The sequence below is a fragment of the Amphiura filiformis genome, chromosome 7, assembly GCF_039555335.1.
Source record: "Amphiura filiformis chromosome 7, Afil_fr2py, whole genome shotgun sequence".
Classification (NCBI taxonomy): domain Eukaryota; kingdom Metazoa; phylum Echinodermata; class Ophiuroidea; order Amphilepidida; family Amphiuridae; genus Amphiura; species Amphiura filiformis.
Window position 1 is genome coordinate 31768832 of NC_092634.1, and position 17858 is coordinate 31786689.

The following is a 17858-nucleotide window of genomic DNA, read 5'->3' on the forward strand; positions in this document are numbered from 1 at the left end:
TCAGTATTATAATTATTTTATTTAAAAATCTAGTTAGACTATTGCCCACCCTGTGTAAGTAGAATGTTAACTACAAAATGTGGAGCACAAAAGAATATCTCAAATGAAAGTAGAAATGACTTACAGAGGGAAGAAAATATATATAACACATGCGTTTTATACTTTTCAACAAATTCTGTACAGAAACATTGAAAATATTTCCAATTCTGGAGTGCAAATTGGTCAACCGTGGGCAGTCACACACATGACATCGGAAGATATTTCAAGTGGATGTCTAACTACTTTAGAATAAAGGACTATGAATAGATGCGACATTACCTACTGGATGATCTCAAGTATATAATTATGTTAACCCTCCTCTATCTTCCTCTATCTTACATCTTCTCTGGTCAAAATACAACTGAAAGACTAAGATACATCTGTATTAATGCTGCCGTGCTAATTGGTAAAGGTGATAAAATTCTCCCCCTCCTAAACAACACCAACTGTACCACAATTGGGTATCATGAATCGTTCTACATGTTGTGCAGTTAATATTCATATATTCCTTTATACATATAATGCTTCAGTTTTTATACAATATATATTTCAGCGAAAAACCCGCCCACTCGGCTATTTTGTAAAGATAATCAGACTTCCCTAGAACACGCAATAATTAGCATTAAAACCAAGTTGTTTTTACGCATTTTAAAAACACTTTGGCCCGATGGCGAATTCCGCTGTGCATCTGTATTAATGCTGCCGTGCTAATTGGTTAAGGTGATTTCAAGTAAGAGGGAAGTGTGCGCCAAACGTTTTCCCCTGATTAGGAAGGAAGGTCTTCTAGCTTTATAGGGAGATCAATGTTATCATCTCTTGGCCGGGATGGTTCCTGAGGATTTCAAAAATGTTTTTACTTTGGTCACAGTTGTTTGATGGTATGTAAACTGAGTCATTTTTAAGAAAAGTTGAACAATGATGACGCTATTTATCTAAAATCTTGTTTGCATCATTACAAGGGGTCGATACTTGTAAAATGGTATCAGAACATCAGCAAACAGAATAATATATATAATATAGCGCCCTCAATTTGCACACAAATGTACAGTTTATAGAATGAAAATCACCACAAAAAAACCAACAGAAAATGACTTTCCATGTTGTGGGACAGTGACTTAGAATTAACTTCCCGCTTACTCGATATTACCTTAAACAATTAACACTGCAACAGTCAAATACAAATGTTTAAACTGATTTTAATTTTCTGCATTAAGAAAACCTAATTGGCTGTTAGAATATCCAATTGTCCAACATTATGCGTTGCAAATGGCTTCCTGTTCCTGTCATATAACCAATTATTATATTTATAAGCTCTCTTTGATTATACGAAATGATGAAACTCCATACTGAGTACTGTAACTATAGTAATTTGAGGTGATAATTTGAACGACTTTGAATAATATTTTAAGATCTAGTTGCTACACATAATGCAACCATGAAGTTATTATTGTCTGATTATGTTTTATTGCTTTCAACAAATTTAACAGCTGGCAGAGCGTTCCAATTAGTTCTACAGATGGATGATGTTATACCCCTGTCAACCCATCAAATTGTTTGGATTGGTTATTATAGCCAGGTCACGTGTTTGAAGGTGAAATAAAATGTTGGCTAGACACCTCACCAGTATAGACAGTTTGTTAAACTGTACTGATAAGGGTTGCTTTTCGAAAGCTCTCAGGGTTTCTTGCAGATTTCCAGCTTTCAGCATACCATTTTAATTTTCACGTATCAACTCAAAATGGATCTAGCTAGTAACCTACACACTCTGCACGTAGTTGTTGTCATCATTATTGGTATCTTGACTCTCATTAGTAACATGGCCACAATAGTAGCTTTTCTTAAAGTAAGGAGTCTGCGACAGAAACCCAGCAATCTATTGATTTTGAACCTCTCATGTGCTGACTTCGGAGTAGGACTGATTCAATTTTATGAGATTCCACTGATTGCCAATAAACCTTGGCCATATGACAAATTCGGATGTCAACTGTTAGCATTTCTGGGTAATATGTTTGTCAGTGCCGGGATGTTAACTACTGTATCAATAAGCATAGATCGATTTCTTCTTCTGTCCCGAGAGTATCCCAAGTATCTGAGGATTCAGTCCAGAAAGCGCATAATGTGTATCATCGGTGGGATTTGGCTCTATGGGATTTTACTGGGAACCAGCGAAGTACTACTCTGGGATATGCTGACACCACCTGCTTTACACGATTACTTTGACTTCAGCCAAGATTGCCGTTCACCACCAAAGCATAACTTGGTTTTTGCTCTTGTGTTGTTCATAACTGGTATATTTGGTCCTCTCCTTACGATTGAATCATTCAGTCTTGCATTTGTTGTTCGACTGATACAAAAATTGCGCCAACCAATGGTTCATCCTGAAAATGCGAATCAAAGTTCAAATAGGTCTGCTGCAGGACCAAGTAGTAGTTCAAATGTACCAATGGCTCATGGAGCAGCTATTACAAGACCTGACGCTGATACCAACAAGCGCTACAAGAAGGCAGCTATTCTACTTGGTGCTATCGTATTGACTGTCAACATCTGCACGCTGCCATATGTATTATACGTTATTATCACCAGCTTCTTCTGTCCACAGTGTAATAAAGCATACCATCGCGACATTCTGAGGTATTTGCTATACTTCAACTCCTGCATTAATCCATTCCTTTATGCCGCTACCATGATCAAGATACGTGGTTATTACAAACGTATCCTGTGCAACTCGCGATGACTTAGTGCAAACACCTTTCGGGATAAAACAGTAAACCTAATTCCTACAAATGCAAATACAGTTTATTGTCTATGGTGCTGATCAGATTGATTTCATCTGAAGATAACTGAAGGGAAAATACCAGATCATTATAATCATAAGGATAAGTACATAATTAGTTATACGTTTGGTGTGAATAAAGCATTGATAGGAAGAATAACATTTATCATTTGAGGGGGAAAGACAGCGGAGTACGGAACATTTCAGCAGAGAATAAAAGACGCAATGTATTAAAGTTGTGACAAATCATAAATCATAAAATGATATACTGAATATACATGGCTCAAAAGATATAACTCAATAACTCCCCCTCCTCCTAAAATTTACAAAACATTTATTTGCATAACTAGATATATATTTTGTGTTGATTTGAAAAGTTCAAAAATCCATGAAAAGAGGAATCAATTATTAACCCTCCTAATAATATACCATTTCCAAAAAACAATTTCTTTGGTCAAAAACAGCCATATTTTCTTAAACTGATGCTTTAAGAAAAAGTTGTCTGTCAATGTAAATTGGAACAAGTGGAACAACCTTTTGTGGACTGTTTCCTGAAGAGACTGAGCGATTGGTGAAAGCAGCGCCATTTTTAAAAGTGTCATCTGTGCAAGGATTTGTACACAAAGAATATATAAATACGAGTCAATAGTGAACAGTGACCTTCGTTTGATAAGTTTGATTCAGGATATACGTTAGTCACTGTCATCAGAAACATTATGAGTGCGTCAAAACTTAATAATCAACAACCAGAAGAAGACTGCCTGATAAGTAAATTAATGGTGTACATCAGTATAATCTGTAAATTGTACGCATTAATGTTTATGTACAAGATCATTGTCTATAATACTCTACTTTTCATTAAAGATTCAAATTCTGTTAAATTATTCTGCTGTACATTTGGGTAAAACGTGGTTTTGGGCTTGGGTCGTTACGATCTGTAACAAATTGAGGGCTCGTTCGGGAACACACTGTAAAACGCAATAGTTGAAATTAATGTACTGAGTCTCAAAATGAATGTACAGTAAAGCGTTCAATGTAAAGGAGTATCTGAAAACTATAATTTTGGAGAAGCTCGATGAGTTGAAAAAGCCTGATTTACTGGTGTTTGCCAAATATTAGAACTTGAATGTAGAGCAAGCTACAAGATTGCCAGTAATCAAAAATGCCTTGATTGATATTTTGATAGACGAAGACAATTTTGATGAATTCATTGTGAAGAAATGTTTTAGATAATGAAAACAAAAAATATAGCTCTTGAATTGCATAAACTATACATGGAAAACAAAAACAAGAAATGGAAATACAGACGCGTCAAGAAAAGATGGCGGTTGAACATCAAAAACTGGAAATGGAAGAAGTGGCAAATGTTGTACTTAAGAAACAAAGAATGGAAACGGACGCATATTTGAAAGAAAAATAAATTACAAGTTACGAGCAGGAAATGTTAGACAAGCTAGGTGACAAATACTCAAAAGGTTTTTCCTCAAGGTTAGACCTTGATGTTTCGCTTGTGACTAAATTCGTAGTATTTTTAACACGATAAACAGATAGCTTCATATTTGAAATGGTCCAACGAGCATTTAGATCCTACTGTTACGTAGTAGTTTTGAGGGAAGACCGGGAAATTCTACTCATCTCTACCAATAAGGAAGTGTAATAATTATGATGCAGTCAAACAGGCAGTTCTTCTGGCCTTTAACATAACATTGGAATTAAATTATTCCACCAGAAGATAATGCTACAGAGTGTCCCATGAAAAGCAGGCCTCAATGAATGTGGTAATAACTTAAAATGTGTTTTCAATAATCAGTCAGCGTTTGTATAATGTGAAAGCCACATCTTTTACTATTAGGATTAAGCGATATATCACCGGTATTGGCGGTAACAACGCTAATTAGTAATAATCCTTATATCACACAGATAATAGCGCTGATTGCTAATTAATTTTAAAAAAAAGTCCGAAAATCCCGCGCTGAATGCGCTCAATTAATTCTAATCAATGTCCTCATTAATGATAATGAAGCTAATTGACGTCATATTGTTCCGCAAACCGAGTTGTTTGAAACCAAAAACTTTATGGGAGAACGATAAGTACGAGGATGTTTGTAGGGAAAAAAGTCCGAAAACCACGCTAATTAAAGTAATAAACGCAAAATTAGAGCTAAATATCACCGGTATTACCGCTTATTAATGCTAATCAGCATACTTATTAACGATAATTAAAATAATTGGCGCAACATCGTTTTGAGAACCGCGATGTTTGACAACAAGAAAACGTATATGAGCATGATAAGTATGAAGATACTTATAGCAAGTACGACGATGTTTGTAAGGGGAAAAAGTCCAAATACTACGCTAATGAAACTAATAGGCGAATAATTAGCGCTGTATCACCGGTATTACTACTAATTAGTGTCAAAATTAACAATAATTAAACTAATTGGTCCAATATTGCATCGAGAACAGCTATTGTTTGAGCCTGCATCTGAGCCATATGGATATTAACCCCTAAAAGTGAACATTCGCATTTTCCTTACAACAAGTTGTGAAGGGAATAAATGGATGAAGAGAAACTAACAGGTTTAACTATGAGTCGCAAATTTTGGAATTTTTCAGAATTTCCGTATACACTATTGTTTTCTTCGTCTGTTAAAGTTTGTCCGAGAAATATTTGAAAGAAAATAATTCGAGGGTTGAGAGCCAGAAAGCCTCAACTCACAATCACCTGCTACCATAAACATGAGCATAAGGTCGCAAAGACACCATAGCAGATATTATTATCTATCAATATTTCTTTTAAATACTTTGTTTTTCTGATGAGTTACAGTTAATATAAGATTTCTATAGGTGTGGTTGAAGAGATAATGATGATGATGTTGATGATGATTTTCATGTTAAAAATAGAATTATATGCTAGGCATATTTGTTTCTCGTTTGTGTATTAATTATCATCGTCATCTTCATCATCATCTGTCATCGTTGTCATCATCATCATCATCTTTATCATCATCGTCGTCGTCGTCGTCGTCGTCGTCGTCGTCGTCATCGTCGTCATCATCATCATTACCTGATTACTATCCACACTACCACACCAACAAAGATATATCAGATCAATTAATTTGCTGCAAGAAAATTAATATACAAATATTTAAAATCATGTTTAAATACGGCAGGTATAAAAGACTGATCACTGATTGCTCAATGCTGATCACTGATTGCTGATTGACCTGTAGCTGATTACTCACTGTTCAGTCGCTGGCGTTTTAGTTTACAATCCAATCAGTAATCAGCTAGCCATTCAGAAATCAGCTACTGAACAATACTGGTCAATTAGCAATCAGTAGTCAGTTATCAACAATCAGCAATCCGTGACCAATCTTTTATCATGTTTATACCTGCCGGTTTAATTACAACGTTGCAATTGCAATTACAATCACAGCTGCTAAATTAAGGCCGGATTAATATATTCTTGAAAATTATTAACACTAAGATGCATTCTTTCACTTGAAACTGATAAAATACAACTCGCTAATATTTACTCGTATTTTTGCTTGATTTATGTCAATCTTTCCAACTCTAAAAAGTCACATGGCTCATGACAGCATAGTAAATTGGTGGGAAATTAGGAGTCAGAAATGTGCGAATACAAAATATTGTGATTACGCGCGAGATCCGCGTCGCATGACGCGGCGCATCTCTGCGCGTATGTCCAACGCAATCAAGGCGCATTCGATGTGTTGTTAACGCCAGCAAATGTGGTGTAAACAAAACAAAAATGTGCATTCAAAATGCCTCTTAGATTTTTTAATTTTGGCACTCTGAAAGCAGACATTATAGATTCATTGGTGCATCAAAGTCTAGGGACGGTTTTCTCATTTTTTCAAAATATTTGTTTTAAACAAAAATATACACCATTATGTGCAATTTTTAGCTTAATAGAGTGACAAAATTGCTTTTTTCACGTGTTTTTTCAATATTTCGAAAAAAGAGACGAATTAAAAAAAAAAAAGAACCTTCCCTAATTTCATGTCTCTTCTTCATGAAAAGCTAACTGAATTTTTTTTTTACTCCGAGCGGATTTTTTTTTAAGTTGTCACAAACAAATTGGGGTAAAAAAGTGATGTTTTGTGCTTTTTTTCAAAAACTCGAGATTTCTGAAAAATCTGACGTCACCATGGGATTCCTTGACTCATTTCATTTCCAGTATAGTTTTATATACTTTGGACATACAATTCAGAAATAATGATGCTCAAAAAGGTCCATGTTCTCTCCCATTACTCTGGCCTAAAGCTGAAATGAAAAAACTAGACTATTAAAGTCTATTTTGAAATATATAAATATTGTTATAGCGGGTTCCAGCTTAGCGGCGCATGATTATCCTCTCCTCTAACTAGTTTATGGGAGACAAAATGAAAGTGGCAAAAATGGTTTCAACAATCCTGATTAGCGCGTATAGAGGGTTCAGAATCAGAAAGCCATATCTCACTATGACAAGCCTGCACAAAGTGAGCATAGGCTTAAGTTGGCTCCTTGCTTTAGTCTTCAAAATCAATTTCCTCCCTTTATGTCTTTTGTTTCAGATTGAATTTTGTAGTAATTAATGGACTGTATCTGCTATGGTGTCCTTGCGACTTTATGCTCATGTTTATGGGAGCAGGTGATTGTGAGTTGAGGCTTTCTGGCTCTCAACCCTCGATTTATTTTCTTTCAAATATTTCTCGGACAAAATTTAACATGTACAGAGGCACATTACCATTAACAAACACACTAATCCCTTACGAAAATGCAAGCAATGAAAAATGTGTGCGACAGCATGCAGCACGCGTGCGGCAGTGTGCAGCACACGTGCAGATGTGTGCAGCATGCAAGCAAGGCCTGCTGGTTGCGTGTTCATGTGTGCGAACCAGCTGTGTGCATGCAGGCACCGCACACAAATATCCACCGCGCACACAATTTGCTTCGCAGAACCTGCGTGCAGACTACCAATCTGTACGCAAATTACGTGCAGACTACACTTGTGTGCGGACTGTAGGACTGCATGCAAATTGCACGCATCTTGCATGCAGCACGCATATTGCCGCACGCATGCAGGATTTCCAGATCACAAAGTTAGAATGCTGCACGCATACAGGGTTTCCAGAAGCAGTAAAGGTAAAATGCTGCATGCATGCAGGATTTTCAATGACTAATTCACCTTTACACAACTGACATCAAGTCACAATTTGGCAATGATCTAGAAGTGAAATTTAAATGTTTACAATGAATAAATAAGTTAGCCTTCGGACCAAAATTTTCTAAGTATTTAACCTTCAGACCAAGAGTTTTTGGCAGACCAAGAGAGGGGGGGAGGGGGGGGGGGGGCAAGCATTTTTTGGCAGGTCTAGAGGGGAGGGCAAGCAAATTCTTGTTTCGATAGTTGGCATTTTAACTTTGGGCCAATGTTGGAATGCCATTCCTGTTTTGATAGTTGGCATTGAAACACTGGGCCAATGTTGGAATGCCATTCCTGTTTCGATAGTTGGCATTGCAACATTAGGCCGATGTTGGAATGCCATTCCTGTTTCGAAAGTTGATATTGCAACATTGGGCCAATGTTGGAATTCCATTCCTGTTTTGATAGTAGGCATTGCATGATTGGCCCAATGTTGGAATGCAATTCCTGTTTCGATAGTTGGCATTGCAATATTGGGCCAATGTTGGTATGCCATTCATGAATCAAAAAAATCAAAACAAAATTCAACATTTTTATAGTGAATGTTATCAATATTCACAGTAAATTTGATCAATATTCATAAAATGATGCACTTTGGCCGGTTTAGTCATCAAAATATTGCTTATATTAACTTAAAAAACTTAACCAAATGTGTATACCCCAATAGCTCAAATGGTAAAGCATCAGACTCCCATGCAGAAGGTCCCAGGTTCAAAATCAGGTAGGTTAAGTTAGATAAGTGACTTGTATAAATTTAAGCTAGGCAATTTTGGTTCATTGTGAAATGGATAGCCAGGTTATGTAAGACTAATTGTATGGACAGTATACACTGTTAACCATTCTTTTTTTGATTTTTTTTTTCATGATTTTGTCTCGCATATATATGGCCAGTACGTGCTGCACGCATGCAGTACACGCTAATGGGTTTGCATGCTGCATGCAAACTGCACACGCTCATGACCTGCACGCATGCAGCAAGCATCTGCACGCTTCCCTGCATGCGTGCCTCGTTCCAAATATACGCATCCGCACGCTACCAACTGCACGCGTGCTGCATGCGGTGCGGCACGCGTGCTGCTTGCATGCTGCATGCGTTCAAAAACTGCGTGCCATTTTCGTAAGGGATGTGCTCCGTTACACAAGCGTTGCACCAGCTATTTGCATCACTGTCAACAGCAGTACCATGAATATGAACAACATTAAACAACTACTTGATTCTCGCTGATTGAAGTATACAATAGAAAAGTAGTAGAAAAGAAGTTTCCTTCTGACGCTTCCTCGATAGGATTATCATGGACGTGAAAATGAAGACGGTGATAGGGGTTGTCGCACTTCTCTACGCAGTTGTTCTGTTTAAGTATCTGATATATGAGGAGATACATTTTACCAAAATCCCGTACCGTTCATATACCGGTTTAGAAAGCAAAATAGTCTAATCTTTTCAAGTACGAATACGTAATTCCGGACAGACTACGCCAAGGCTGTTACCCATCGCCACGACTGTTGTTAACATGAGTCGAATAACTGGCACTACTAACATCACATGGACATTCATATTAGGTAACAATATGACAGCAGAGGAACAAATAATTGCAAAAAATGGTAGCCTACACTTGATGATTGTCTCAGGAAAGGTGAAATATCTAATTACTAATATTCTCTATCATTTCAACAAGGTTTAAATTCAGAAACAAATATTGTAATATTCGTACTGTCGAAGTGAAGCCACTTTCGCCAACGTGAGACTATACGGAAAACATGGGGTAACGAATTGGTAGCGAACAGCACTCTGAATGCTAAAATTGCACTTTTGTTTATCATCGGAAAAGGAGATCTTGAATTTCAACATCATGTTGTAAAAGAATTTTAAGAACAGGAGGACATTCTTATAGGTGACTTTCCATAGGATGAACACAACGACAGGTCTAAGAGTGATGTCTTAAAATTTCTCCTCGGGGTTGACTTTATTGTTGGCCATCATAATTCGAATTCAGTTGTGGTTGTTGCACTTGATAATTTTTACATCAATCTCTCTTTGCTGCATCACAACCTCCAATCTGTACTGCTAAATACCACATTGCAGGATAAGTTTTGGATCGGCAAAGTGGGAAAGGGTAAAATACCAACTCAAGACAGAAAAAAGTTGATGGTTCCTAGCTGAAAAAGACTGTCCGGCATCTGAACTGCCAACATTTTGTAACATGGACACTGGGTTCGTGCTTACATTTGGAGCAGCGAAAGATTTACATGCCCGGTTTATTGCTCAACATTATGTAATTCTTCCACTTTTGGATGTTTTATAGGAGTTGCCGCAAGGGATGGCAGTTGGTCCATTTGGCAAGATGAATCGGTGATTCCAATTTGGCCAAAATCTGAAGATATATGCTCAGTGAAACATCAGACAATAACAACTGGGTTTTACTCACCACAACTTCTATCCACCGCACATACTGCTACAATTCTACTTTCTATAATGTCAAAGCAAATCCAACGACTCTGTTTTGATCCAGATTTGAATGCAATTTTGCCATCTAACGTTTCGAACATAAATGTGTTTAAAGGTGTGTTAAGCTATGCAACGAATCCCAAGAATGCATGTCGAAGTGATGATGGTCGATCCAATCAGGAGATTTTCATGATAATGTTGATCAGTTCAAAACCGGAGCACTTCGATCGCCCCCTAGTAGTACGTAAAACATGGTGAAAAGAGACACTTATACAAAACAAACATGTACATCTTCTGTTTGTGCTTGGCTTATCCCAAACCATAACAATCAATACAAATGTACAAAATGAAGCTACAATTTACAAGGATTTGACAATTTTCAATTTTCTGGAATCCCATCTACATTTGACTCTAAAAGTAATCGGTGGATTGAAATGGGTGACGGAACCTTGCCAGAAAGCAAAGTTTATGTACAAAGGGGACAATAGTAGTTCCTGGGCATCCTCACGCCCACAATTATGCAAATGGGATCAAACAAATGACGTCACGAGTTAATCCCTTCTATTACCTAATTGCTTCCTAAATTGGAGTGGCTGAGCAAACGAGTGAAACAATGCCGATATTAATAGGTCAATTAAGAGGTTCAACTTCAAATATAGGCTTTAACATGTTTAATGTAGTACTTGTACAGTATACAGGAGCAGATTTATCTGCCTAATATAATATTGGTAAAGTATAAAAGTAAATAGGTACTGTACTATAAAAGTCAATAGGTACAAACTTTTGTAATATAAAGCTAGGCCAAAACATGTATCTGTATTATAGTTATAATAGATGCTATATATACGTAGGCCTGCTCATTGTTCCTACATAAAGGTAATTTAATTAAACGCAATCACTGAGTCGCTTTACCGTCTACAAATTTGCAGTTCTATTTTATCAACCGGTATGTGTAATATTTCGGCTTCAGAGCTATGTCCTTGGGACATATTACCGAAAAGTTATAATGGTTCTCAACACCTATCCATCGAAGTGTTTGAATACAGTGTATGTGGGAACGCTTTACCATACTCCAATGCCAAACACGTGTGCATGGACGATTTTGATACAGACGAGGGCTTTGAAGAAATGGAACATTATTTCACAAAATTTGATGAATTCTGCGAACTATTTTCGAATCATCCAAAAGTGACTTTGGTGATGAAATGTGGTGACTGTGTGGAAATGCACGATATTGTTATTATTGATGATGATAATGATGACGGAAATGAAAACCATAACAATCAAGATCATGTGGTGGATATAGACAATCAAAACAACGATGAACTGATGGATGTGGACAATCACGGCGAATGAAAATTGCCAAGAAAGTTACATCAGGGTAAACGAGTTCAAACAGCCAGTGGGTGTGGTTAAGAACCCAGTTTTAAGACGTACTTACTATCATATACTATACATTCGGGAAAGCGTTGAAAAGATCCTTGCTGTCAATAATTGGAGATTACACACCATACCGAAGAAGTTGATCGAGGTGCTGCAGACTGTGTGAGAGACCTAAAGGAGGTGTACGAAGTACATATTAAAAACTTGAAGAAATGTTGATCAGATATTTATTGCACATAAATAGGTCTACATAGATCACCCCGCCCAACGCATTCCATGAGTATGTAGTATACTTTTGCCGGTAAATTTTACCTGTTCATGGACTATTGACAGATACATTTTCACAGTATTCACAATAAGAATCAAAAACTTGCTGGAAACAAACAAAAAGTATGTATCAATCTACAGGAGAGTACCAAGGTTCCAGATCATGTTGTCATGACATTATTGTCAGCGAGGATGAAACGACTTGTTTTGCAGAAGAGAATCAATCCTTGAAAAGCTGTACAAAAATTGTATATAGCCGAAATGAAGACAATTTCAACTGTATAGAAACATATCTTGCAAAGGGAACCCTTCAAAGTCAGCTATTGAATTCTGATGAAATGAAACAAATACAAAATGTAATCCATTTCTGCAGAGACTATAGTGAATATAAACTGATGTTAGATTGGCCACTTGGATATCATGATAATTTCACCGAAGAATTTCGAGCTTTGTGTGAAAATGCAATGTTTGCATATGGGAATGGTTACAAACTATGCTTTAGAGCTCTGACACTTTTCGTTTTTACCCACTATCTGTGTAGTCATAGACTCAAAGACAATGATTTGAAACGGGAACTCTTAACAATCACGAAAACTACTATTGAACAATATGACGTTGATTGGACAGTTATATTGGAGAAACGCACGATGAAAAGAAAACAAAATCATGTGTGTGAATATCATCATGCTTGCATTAGGCGTTATTTTAAAATGTATGTTCACATGAAGAAATAAACAGAAAAAATAAAATGAAACATAAAAACAAAAAAGTGTGTATTTATGTGTATATTTATGCGCGTGCCGAGTTTAAAGTATAAAGATTTTGTGTAAGAGGAATGAGTATGTCTAAAAACCTAGAATTAGAGAAACTTTTACATGAGATCTAATATCATCTTTGGATGATTTATATACCTCAATTCCTGTATTAATCCATTTCTTTATGCGGCTACTATGGTCAAGATACGTGATTTTTACAAACGTGTCCTGTGCAACTCGTAGTGACATTATTGCAAACACTTTTTCAGGATGTCATTTGGACACTGAAATGATAATGTTATGTTAAGTCACTATCAGTGGTGACCTATGTAAACCGATGACCACCGATAACCATCATTATGGAGCATATTTTGAAAATTAGCAAATAGTAGGGACAGAATATGGAAACACTTGAGAATATTAAACCAGGCGGAGAAGTTTTAAAGATTTTTTTTTCTTTTCGAGGGGTCTGCATACAAATTTATGGGTCCAACCTCTGGAAAAGGAACTTCGAAAGATATAACATTATGTGTTGCGTCCGACGAATTGTAAACAAATTATGCATACGATGTGGATGTTCATTGTAATTGTACACGTTATCTATGATAATTAATAGGCCAGTATTTGATGTTAATCTAGTTTAAAATTGAGGTTATTCAACTGTCCCACATGTTTGTTGCATGTAAGACACATTGCTCATTTTTGGAAATGAGTTATATTAAGCGGCGTTTGTGTGTATGTATCATGTATGTTGTATAATTTTGGTTAAAATTCACTGTAACTTATTGTGCCAACAATGTGGTTATTCCATTTACTTGGTACTTGGTAGTTCTTCCTCCTAAATACTCCAAAAAGAGTTTTAACTGGAGGTCGGAGGTGGCCATTCAGGATCTTATAAAAGCAGGTAAGCCGATGGCACTTCCTTCTTTCCTGAAGCGAGGACCAGTTCAATTCTTTCAGGATGGCAGTGATGCTGGTATCTTGCCCATAAGTGTTGGACACAAATCTTGCAGCCCTCTTCTGGACTCTTTCAATGGTGTCAATGTTCTTCTTGGTAAAGGGGTCCCAAGAAGCTGTGGCATAGTCTAAGTGGGGTCTAACGAGCGTCAAGTACAATTTTTCCTTGACAGATGGAGCACAGTGATAAAAAGTTCTTCTGATGAAGTTAAGCACCCTGGTTACTTTTGATGTAGCATACTCTGTCTGTTTGTTCCAACGAAGATCACGTTGAAAGTGGACACCTAAATACTGGGTATTATTCGTCTCCTCTAGGTCTACTCCCATCATGGAGTAGTTGCAAGGTTCTGGATTCCTCTTGCGGGTGATCCTCATGGTTTTACACTTTGATGGATTAAATCTCATGCCCCATGTTTGGGCCCACTCAACCATTTTGTTTAAATCTGCTTGTAGCTGGTGTTCATCTTCAGCTGACTTGATGTTGTTGTAAACCAGGCAATCATCAGCAAATAAGCGGGTGGTACTAGAGATGTTTTCATGGATGTCATTTATGAACATGAGGAAGAGATGAGGACCCAAAACTGTCCCCTGTGGAGCTCCACTGAGAACTGGTTTCCAGTCGGATGAGTTCCCATTCACCACTACACGCTGGAAACGTTTGGTTAAAAAGAAAGCAATCCACTCTTTGGTTTTGTTTCTGATGCCATAATATCCTATCTTGAGAAGGAGCCGGTTATGTGGCATGACATCAAAAGCTTTTGAGAAGTCAAGCACTCCCAAGTCAGTAGTATGTTTACTGTCCAGATTCTGTAGCAAATCTTGTGAAGTAAGGATGAGTTGGGTTTCGCAGGATCTCGCTTTACGAAAAGCATGTTGGTTGTCTGCGATGATGTTAAACTTGTTCAAGTGTCTCATCACCTGACTATCCACGATGTGCTCCAACAATTTGCAACATGTACTGGTCAAGGACACCGGCCTGTAATTGGCAGGATCGGTGGTGGTACCTTTCTTGAAAATGGGGCTTATGTTTGCTCTCCTCCAGTCGAGTGGCAATGAACCAGAGTCCAAGGACTGTTGAAATATGAAAGTCAATATAGGCGCAAGTTCGTGAGCCGCCAGTTTCAAAGCCTGGTTCTGGATCTCATCTGGTCCAATTGCTTTGGAAACTTTGATGTCGTTAAGAAGTTTCTCGACTCCTTCAGTCTGGATTTTAATCTCAGGCATGTCTGGGTATGGGCTATCAGGCAAAATGGGCATTGATTCCGGATCTGAGTCTTCTCTTGTAAAAACACTCTGGAACTGGTTAGCAAGAACCTGGGCTTTATCAGAGTCACTTGTAAACAGCTCGCCGTCAACCTTCAGTGGCTGCACACCAGTGTTATCTTGGCGTCTGGATCTGATGTAACGCCAAAATAGTTTGGGGTCTTCTGACTCAGCTACTGTCTGCACATGTTCTATGTGTGCCTTCCCGAGAGCTCGGTCCACTTGCTTGCGGATACTGCAGAACTTATCCCAATCAGATCTTAAACCACTCTTCTTTGCTCTCACGTAAGCTTTTTCCTTCTTGCTGCAGAGACGCTTCATCTTGGAGTTAAACCACGGTGCCGGCGGTCTACCTTTAACACGCTTATGTGGAACTAGTTCAACCACGAGCGAGTTCAGAGAATCTTTAAACCAGGTCCAATTTCCCTCTACGGTACTTGTCTCCGGCAGACGAGCAAAGAATTCTTCGCTCAAAATAGACGATCTTGCTTTGAACTCACTCTCGTCGACCTTACGCCACAGAGGGATGTTTCTGGGGAGTTTAACTTGAAGCTTGGCTTTGGTGGAAATGGTGCTCTGGATGATGCAATGATCACTTATGCCTGCATGTGGCCTCACATTTTGCATCAGAGAAGGATGAGTGGTGAGCAATAAATCAAGTGTGTTCTCAGTCCCATTCACATCTTTCCTGGTAGGAAAATTCACTTTTTGTGACAGGAAATTATCATTAATAATTTGGATCAATGAAGTTTGGAGTTCACCTCTGGGTATCACTTCCTCTTCACATGACCAATCAAGATTTGGGACATTGAAGTCCCCTCCTAGGATGATGTACGCAGAACCAGCACTGCTGTTTATTTTAGCAAGGCTATCACAAAGACTTAACAGAGGGTCCAACCCTGCATCTGGGGGTCTGTAGAATCCTCCAATCAGGACGTTTTGGCCAGGTAGAGAAGCCTGACACCACAACAGTTCTGTGTGCAGTATCAAGATCGGTTCTCTCAAAACAGGGTATTTGAAATCCATATACCACTTGTGGAAGACATGACCTTAATCTCCAAATATAACAGGGAGAGTGAAATTGAAATGAGATTAACTGAATGAGCAACTCCATTTAAAATCTACACTCCATGTGTGTAAGATTAAGATCACGTTTTCCATTGGGGTGGAGTTTAACTAGAGTAACCCAATATGGCTGATGTGTTAATTTGTATAGTTGTTATCGTTTACCTTTGTTAATATTATTTTTTCGCATGGAATCTAGTTTTGTCAATTTTACCATCAAGAGGGGGAACGACCGGACGTCTGATTCAATTTGCGATGGTGTATACTATTTGTATGCACCGCCGCGGGGCGCCGCCTTATACGGCGTTGTTGAGACGTATTTATACACATCGTTTTGTTTAACATTTAGGCTATTTGTTGAATATTTGGAATCAAAGCCTCATAATAATACTCACCAAGTCTCTTCAACTAGAAGTACACGGGCATGGATTTTTAAATATAGTTCGAAATGATAATACCACGGTATCGCTGGAATTTGAGTAATATATGACTTCCACCCTTACATATTGAATGAAACAATAGGATTTACTAGTTAGAAACCCTAAAAGGCAAATAAATTTAAATTAAAAATAGAGGTATACCTGCTTCAAATAATAAACCGATAATAAAACTAAACCCTCGCATTACTATATTAGGAGTTCTTTTGATGAGAAGTTAGTATCTCTTCTAAGATAATTTTAAATATAGTCCGAAAAGGTATTGGGTTGGTATTATTGCAATTGAGTAATATGTCTTCAAGCCTATTAAATGAAACAATATGATTAACTATTTTGGACATTTCCCGCGATTTTTCATTCATTTAATTGCATTTCCAAGCTTTTTCCAATAACATTGGCAGCTGGAATTCCAGGTTTTTTTTAATAAAGCAAACTTAAAAATCCAGACATTTCTTTTATGAAAAGTTACTCTAATTTAGGGTATGTGCACTTATTTTCTGGAATAGCCCATTGGCTACCAGTACCACAGAATTAGAGAAGGAGAACCGGGACTCCCTATACCGCCACGTACAATCGCGCCGTCAGCTATGGGGAGAAAATTGGGGGTATTCGGGTCCTTGCCGACGGTGCGCGGAGACGAACGAAAACAATTCTGCGTCTCATCTGTAGCGTCTTTGTACTCGCGTGCAGGTCGCATCAAGTGCGTCTCTCAAATGCGCCCATTATCTATGTCGCGCCTGCATGACAACGAATGCCTCGAGCGCATTCCGAGGGAAACCGAATACCCACAATTTTTGCTCCATGCCTGTATAAAGATGGCGGTAGAGTCCTGGTTCTCTGGTTTTAATTCTGTGACCAGTACGCAAAAGAATTACATATAAAACCTTGCTGCTAACGTCTGCATGACCTGGCACCCATAGACATACCAACCTAGACCTATAACTGCCCATCCCTTAACACAGCGGGAGGTGAAGCCCCGTATCCAAGGTGATATTGACGGATTGACGGGGTTACTAGGCGAGGAGAAATATCGCTTACATTCTGACGCGCTCGTTTGCGTGTTTACTGCGCCGTTATCGCCCGCGTTAAATGCAACATGTTCCGTAGACGCGATTGTGTCAGCTTGTTTGTGTCCGAGTTGCGTCCTTGTCAAAATTGTTGCTATGCAGTGTTGACTTCACTACGCGAACCAAAGTCATAGGTCTAGGTTCTTGTTTGTCTGGGCTGGCACCAACATATCTGATCTTTACAATCCATCCTG

At 38.0% G+C, this 17858-nt stretch overlaps 1 protein-coding gene across 1 annotated transcript; it reads left to right on the forward strand.

The window, feature by feature from the left end:
- Positions 1-1777: 1777 nt before the first annotated feature.
- On the forward strand, positions 1778-2773 carry LOC140157795 (melanopsin-like). The gene has a single exon (XM_072181043.1). It carries the CDS (start codon positions 1778-1780, stop codon positions 2771-2773), a length of 996 nt encoding a protein of 331 aa, XP_072037144.1.
- Positions 2774-17858: the final 15085 nt, after the last annotated feature.